This window comes from Lotus japonicus, chromosome 3 (assembly GCF_012489685.1).
Source record: "Lotus japonicus ecotype B-129 chromosome 3, LjGifu_v1.2".
Taxonomy (NCBI): Eukaryota; Viridiplantae; Streptophyta; class Magnoliopsida; order Fabales; family Fabaceae; genus Lotus; species Lotus japonicus.
In genome coordinates, this window is record NC_080043.1 from 49,533,058 (window position 1) to 49,540,809 (window position 7,752).

The window sequence follows — 7,752 nt, forward strand, 5'->3', positions numbered from 1 at the left end:
TCGGTAGCGAGGGAGGGGATTGATGCAGACAGGGAGCTAGTTGTTCTGGATTCTGATTCAGACGACGACCATGCCAACGTGTAGGATGAGGAATGTTGGGATACGCTTCTCTAGGGAGCATAGAGTAGGAGTAACGTCATAGCTCTAGTCGTCATGTTCTCATTTTGGGGCAGGGTAGGTCCCCGACCTTTAGCTTTTTGTGTGGTTCTCTCTATGGGAATCACAGAGAGTTGGTTGGACTAGGTGGTCTTGTCTAGGCCGTTTGGGCTGACTTACATTCGTTTGGAGGACCTTATTTCGAATACTTGACCTTTACTATGGTTTGTACATATTTTCCTGCAGGCACTACTTTCAGATATCTTTTGTCACTTTTCCTGTCACTGGAGGTTACTCGTGACGTGGCTTGCTACTTACAGCGGGGGCTGTAAATATAATTGCACATTAGTTATGTTTATCTTTTGATGTTGAATCTTTATTTCGACAAGGCTTTTCTTTCAAACAAAACGAAAAAAATATTCGCCTTTTTCCGCTTTTTTTAATTTTTGGTTACTAAAGTGACGCCACCGAAATCGGGTCGTTACAATAATACTCATGAGGAGGAGTAACTAAATTCTTGAAGAGGCAGTGAAATAATACTTGGAGGAGTCCTGGATAATGCTCATGATGATGAGTCCTTACAAACTCAATGCCTGAAGAGGCGGTGAAATAATACTTGGAGGAGTCCTAGATAGTACTCATGAGGAGGAGTCCTTTGAAACTCAATGCCTGAAGAGGCAGTGAAATAATACTTGGAGGAGTCCTGTCAAATACTCACTCGGAGAAGTCATGTTGAATACTTGTTGTAGAAGAAGTCATTCATACTTGCATAGTGAAATCTCGGCTTTCTCCATCAAAGAAGTTCAAGGCATTAAATGCACCTGACGAGAAGATCGTTTGATCCAACAGCTAGTTTTCAAGTTGATCTACACGCTCCAACGACTCTCAACGCATCCATGAAGCACTTGAAGTAAAAAAGGATGACTTTGAAGACATTCAGACTTGAGAAAATAAGCTACAACTTTTCATCTGTATTATTTTCTTCGAAGAGCTCAAGAGTCAAATCCTTTCATCGTCTGGGAGAAGAACCACAAAGTCAAATATTCTATCCAACTCTCCCTAGAGTTTGAACACAAAGTAAGCCTCAGAGTCGAATCTCATCCAAACACTTTGTAGTTCATTGTGCTGTAAAAGTCTACAATCGCTTGTGTCAGAAGAGTTATGTCGAATACTCATTGGGAGAAGTCCTGGCGAATACTTGTAAGGAGAAGTCCTTGATATTTTCATAGTGAAATCCCTGTGCTGCAGGGGGCTAGATGTAGCCCTATCGTTATGGGGGTGAACCAGTATAAATTTGTTGGTGTGAATCTTTTACTTGTCTGTTCTTTAGTTTCCGCTGCACCAAACGATATCGACCAAGACGTATCTAACATATATACAATGATATAAATAGCCAAAGAGAATAGCCCTCACAACAAGCATATAGCATATATTCAATAATATAAATAGCTGAAGCGAAGTGCCCTCACCTTAGAAAATTAATTGCTTTCGAAAATGCTAAACTTCAAGATCCTAGTTTCCGCTCTCCCAAAACTCAAGAGTCTTCTCACACTCAAACCAAAAAACTCAAGAGTCTTCTCACACTCAAACCAAAAAACTCAAGAACTTCCACTAAAGTTTAATTCACTCACAACTAGTACGATATGTGTTTCAAAACTTTTTGTTTTTTTTTTCCTTCCACTGTCATTCACCTTACTCCCTTTTATAGTAAAATTTCTAATCTCCAAAATTGACCACGTCATGCTCTAGCCTTCCTAGCTTGGCCAGCACATATTATGTTTAGTCTCCACGTTAGTTTCTAATTCTCCTCGTCATGCTTGCCCTGAGATTGTGTGTTTCTTTAACCTGCATGTATGCCTTATAATCCTTGTCATGCAATCTTACTTACACACCTCATGCTGCAAGATTTTTGTTTCAGACACCTCATGCTTCAATTCATTAAATTTTCACTTGTTTCGTTTCTGTTTCTGGTATTCTGGTATGTTAAATCCTTTTGAAACTTAATGTATGTATATATATATATATAGGTTAAGTATAGATTAATTTTGGTAGTGTAGGATTTAACTCATAGAGTTAAGAAAAAAATATGGACTGGATGAGACCCCAGGGTCCCTCGCCCAGGAGCGCCTGCTTAGGGCGACGAGTGGATTAGGTAGTATACCTCATCTCAATGTTCATGGATAGAACATTTAGCGCCGTCTGTGGCGAACGGTAAATTTCGATTCCCGGACTACGTGGAAGTTCGATTTTCTGTGTGATTTTCTTCGGTTTTTAGAGTTCTTCGGTTCACTAGCGAAGATCGATGGAGACACGTCGTCGGCAGCGCGACAAAGATCAAGCGCGGCGGCGCGGTTCGCCTCCGCGTCGCGTGAGAGGCAGGCCGCGACGCGAGCAGGTTCACCGTGAAGAAACTGATCAGTTAACTCCTCCGCCACCACCTCCACCTCCTCCTTCTCCAACGCCTCCACTACCTTCTCCGCCAACTTCACCGGAGCAGCAGAGGTCACCGATGCATTCACCCGGAGCTTCGGGAGAGGAGACTCCGGCACCTCAAGCACCGATCTCCGGACAAGATTGGAGGCACTTGATCCGTAGCGTCGATGATATACGACAGCGAAACAATTACTTTCAGGAACAGTTGGAATATTATCGTTACGAGCAACAGGATGAGGAGGAGCGCGGAGCGGAAGCCGTGGCTGAATTTGAATCGTTCTCGGCGGCAATGAGGGAGGTGGCTATCCCGGATAACATGAAGAATATTTTCCTCGAGACGTATAGCCGGAAAGCAAATCCCAAGGAGCACCTGCTATATTTTAACACAAAAATGGTAAATAGTGCCGGTTCCGACGCTGTAAAGTGCAGGATGTTTCCAGCTACATTCAAAGGCACGGCCATGGCGTGGTTCACAACTCTACCCAGAGGATCCATCACGAATTTTCGTGACTTCTCATCAAAGTTCCTCGTCCAGTTTTTCGCCAGTAAAACCAAGCAGGTGACAATTGAGGATTTGTACAATGTCCGCCAGTCCGAGGGCGAGACTCTGAAGCAGTACGTGAAACGATTCAACGCGGCGTCCGTCAAGATTGAGGAGTCAAAGCCACATGCTTGTGCGCGTGCTTTCAAGAACAGGTTGCAACCGGGGAAGCTGAATAGAAAATTGAGCCGTAAGCCAGCTCGGTCCATGGCAGAGATCCGTGTGCGAGCAAACACCTACATTCTGGACGAGGAGGATGATGCTTTCAAGCGAAGGCGCGCGAAAAAAGGAGAAGGATGGCGAATAGAGGGACGCGTCGCCAGAAGGAAAACAGAGTAAGGAGAAAGGAGAGGGCAGCAAGAGGCGAGACAGGAAAGTGAGGACAGGGGAAAAGGCTGTGAAGGAGCCATTGTACCCTAAGAGGGAAAATTTTGAGCGCCGCAAATTGTAGCATCAGCTTGACTCTCGCCGGCGAGAGGAGTCAGGGAAGAGTCTAAATGCACATTTGACGGAGCTACTTCGTGAGGTCAAGGCAACCCACGCAGTTCAGCAAAGCGAGAAAGAGACCGACCCGCCTTGAGCGACGTTGGATAAAATGAAGTGGTGCGAGTATCACCGCTCAGCAGGCCATGACACTGGGGATTGCTTTACACTGAAAAACGAAATTGAGTGACTCATTCTGGCGGGGCGATCGCAGATGAATGAGCGCGGCGATCAGTGGAATGGAGAACGACAGTAGGGAAATCGGTACAAAAGGGGCCCCGCCAGCAGGATGACCGCAGGCGGGACGACCGCCGTCGTACGCCAACCGCTGACAAAAAGGAAACACTGGCAACAAGGAAGAAGGGGGCGGAAGAAACCTTTAATAAGGATCTTGAGCCGCCAGTTGGGACAATAAACACAATCGCGGGTGGCTTTGGTGGAGGCGGTGACACGGCCTCGGCGAGGCGAAGGCACGTGAGAGCAATGACATCAGTGCAACAGTATGAGACCCCATTTGGTTTCCAGCATCCAGATATTGTGATATCATCAACGGATTTCGAGGGGATCAAGACGCACAAGGATGATCCTGTGGTTGTAATGATAAGGATCAATAGTTTCAATGTGCGGCGAGTTCTTTTGCACCAGGGAAGCTCTGCCGACTTTATCTACAGCGATGCGTTTGATCAGTTAGGACTGACAGACAAAGATTTGATGCCCTACACAGGAACGTTGGTTGGCTTCTCGGGCGAGCAAGTCTGGGTACGCGGATATATAGATTTGGACACAATTTTTGGTGTCGACGAGAACGCCAAGCTTCTCCGCGTAAGGTATCTTGTGTTGCAGGTTATGGCATCATACAACGTCATCATTGGAAGGAACACGCTCAATCGCCTCTGCGCGGTAATTTCGACGGCTCACCTGGCGGTGAAATATATGCTGATGTGCGGAAGAGTGGGAAAGATTGTGGTTGATCAGAGTAGGGCGAGAAAGTGTTATAACAATTGTCTCAGTCTGTATGGAAAAAAGGGAGCTGGCGAGGGACACAGGTGTCATGAGGTTTAGGTCATTCAAGGTAATCAAGACAGACAGGGGAGATTGAAGTAGATGATTGACATGAAGATAGCAATGTCAAAGAGCAGCCAAGGACAGGTTAGGATAGATGGCAGGACGGGCAAGGATGGACAGTTCACGGACGCTCATGCACAGGAGCGTTGGGCAGGTGTGATCTCAGATTTAGAGACGTATAAATTCAGCAGAGGGGTGCTGGCGATCGAACCCTGGCTCACGGTCAGTCAAGAAAGGCTCCTGGAGAAGCTAGTAGAGGACAATTTTGACCTCTTTAGCTTGAGTTCAAAAGACCCATCTCTTTGGGGACTGCCTATGTTTAGGAAGCTGAATATCTCGAATACAGGGCGAGATGAACAAAAGAGAAAAGGAGTGATAATTCAAGGAATGGATCAGCAAATCGTCCAGCAAGGCAGCGACGAAAAAAGCAGAAACAGGGCGCGCGAACGGTCTAAAGACAAGTAGAAGGCGAGGAGAGGGAGCCTAGTGAGTCGCCGCCCAGGTAATGGAAAAAGAGAGGCAAGATATTGGAAGCCGGTGGGTTCGGTAGCTTTCAAGCCGGGGACATCCAAGCACGACAAGCAGAAAGGCAAGTTAGGAGAAGTCCCTCATTACCATGAGGCGGGCAGGGAAAGAAACCAACCCCGCAGTAACAATCAGTGGGTGGCGAGCAAGTCGGGCTAGAAAGGTGAGGTGATGGGAGTGATACTTTGACCTGAGGGGCTGGAAGCAGAAGCATGTAGGAAGCAGGAGCGAGGACGCAACAAAGGGACCAAAAAATTAGGATCAAATATAAAGATGCACTCTTTTTCTCCGTCACGGGAGATTTTTAACGAGGCATCCCTCGATGTAAAATCTTTTACAAATCAAATACAAAAGGATATTCTCAAGCAATACTTCTAGCTCGACTATAATACGACGGTTTCCCGGTGGGAAAAATTCCCTGAAGGTGGCGATCCCAACACAACCTTGATGTCTGGGAATGGCTCCGGAAATGTCCGGCGCGAACCGCTGCTACCCAGATAGCAACTCAACTAACATGTCATGTTCGCCCGGTGGGAAAAATTATCTGAAGGTGGCAATCCCAACACGACCTTGATGTCTGGGGATTGCTCCTGAAAGTTCGGCGCGAATCGCTGGCCTCTCGTTGGCGATGTGTGCGGATAAGCTACTTATCCCAAAAGTCTCCCCGAAATATCGGCAAACGAGACTTCCCCGAAATATGGGCGAGAATAAAAACTAAGCATAAGTCCGGGTAAACCTATATGGCTATTGGGTCCCTAGCAACTGTAAGTCCTCGCCGGGACGAAACTGACAAGGCCACACATGCTCTTACAAGAAATATTGGTGTGAAGAAAGCCTCAGTCCAAGACTGAGCAAAAGTCCTAGTTTCCACTAGCACACATTCAAAATCGCTACACGAGCACGAAATACAAAGCTTAAAGGCACAAGGGCGAAGACGAGGAGAAAAATGGACAAACGAAATCGCGACAAACTTTCATTAAATAACACGGAGAAATGTTCATTACAAAAAGGTAAGGGAAAATCAATACAAAATACTCAAACTACATTAACGTTTTCTGCTTCCGTTGCGTTTTCAGCAGCCGCAAAATACTCAGCATTGAAGCCTGAGGGGTCATCAGGGCCGACCAATCCGTGGGAGGTAACCCTCTTGAAGGCTCCCATTCCGCCGAGGTTGATTCCTTCGTAAAGATACTGGACTTGGGCTTTGGCAAGGAAGAAACCACGGCCACGCTCTTCCACAGCCTCAGCAGCAGCCCCGACCACTAACCTTGCCCGGAGAGTTTTGATCTCGGAGTCCGGACGGGTTTCCGCATCCACAACAGCTTTGGCCTTTGTTTCTAGTTAAGACATCACCTCGGCGAGAGACTCGTTCGTCGACCCTAACTCACTACGCAGGAACGCGATTTCCCTGTCTTTAACAATACCAGATGCCCTGCCCGCGACAATTGCCTCGATCCTCGCCTTTAACTCTTGTTGCAGACCGTCCCGCTCGTCCTCCAGTTCCCGCATTCTCTCTTTACAAGTGGACAAGTCAGCCTCGCGACTACTCATCTCGATACCCAAATTGTCCAGTTTAATCATTTGGGCCGCTACCTGAGTCAGCAACTTGTCACGCTCGCCATGCGCTTCGAGCGTAGCAAGGCGGTAACCCTCAGCCTTCTGGCGGAGCTCTTCAACTTCAGCGGCTGTGGTTGAATCCTGGGATAACTTGGCGAAGAGACACCTCGTGCGCAAAAGGCTCGAGATGGCTTCTTGCACCACACCATCAAGGTCAGGATTCTCGGCTCCTCTCATGCTGCCAAGGAAAGGGTTAGTCAACATAAAGTCGACAGGGGAAGGTTGCTAGTTTGAAGCAGAACTCTTCTGTCCATCAATAATCGGATGGCTGGCAGTGGGGGTAGAATGGCGAGGAGAAAGTGAGACAACGGGAGTTTGATCTTCCCCACTATGACTCGTTGTGTGGACGGGTGGGGCTCTAGGTGAGCTTACCTCAGCTTGTTGGCATGAATAGTCAGGAGAAATGATTGTTTGGGGAACATCGGAGGAAGCGCCTTCAGGAACATATTGACCAGCGATGACTTCCTCAGGAAAGGGCGAGGATCCCGCCTCACCCTTGGGGTTTGGTTCATCCCCGCCCACCAGGTCTTGGCGAGGGGCAGATGTTTCACCGACCCTGGCTCTCTTGACTTTCTTCTTTTTCTTTTTTAACTTTTGGGGTGAAGGAATCATGACCCAGACCTTCCATCTGTACCAAGGTCGCCCCCTTTGGATTTTTGGAATTTTCTTGTTGGGGAAGGTCGAGCAGCGTCATCGGTAGGTCTTAGTGTCGGCTCGTCAATCTCCAGCGGAAGGACGGTGTCTGGTACTGACTCACCAGACCCAGGAGCAGCGACATTTGGGGTTGTCCCGACAATTTCGGAAGGAACAGCATCGATCAAAGATCCAAGCGTAGGATCAATCGAGGTGGATCCTCTGGTCCGCTTCTTTGAAGGGGAAACAGCGGTCTCGGCATCAGCTTCTGCGGCAGCTTGTTTCCTCTTGATCCTGTTAGTGTTAAAAACGGGAGGGAACTCAAACGCTTTAGCAGCAAGGGCGCGCTTCAGTGCGAC

At 47.6% G+C, this 7,752-nt stretch overlaps 1 protein-coding gene across 1 annotated transcript; it reads left to right on the forward strand.

Moving 5' to 3' along the window:
• Positions 1 to 2,398: 2,398 nt before the first annotated feature.
• On the forward strand, positions 2,399 to 3,409 carry LOC130744268 (uncharacterized). Its single transcript, XM_057596458.1, has one exon. It carries the CDS (start codon positions 2,399 to 2,401, stop codon positions 3,407 to 3,409), a length of 1,011 nt encoding a protein of 336 aa, XP_057452441.1.
• Positions 3,410 to 7,752: the final 4,343 nt, after the last annotated feature.

Excerpts from the sequence above, each read along its gene's own strand:
- LOC130744268 (XM_057596458.1), top strand. The coding sequence starts at position 2,399 with ATGGAGACACGTCGTCGGCAGCGCGACAAAGATCAAGCGCGGCGGCGC.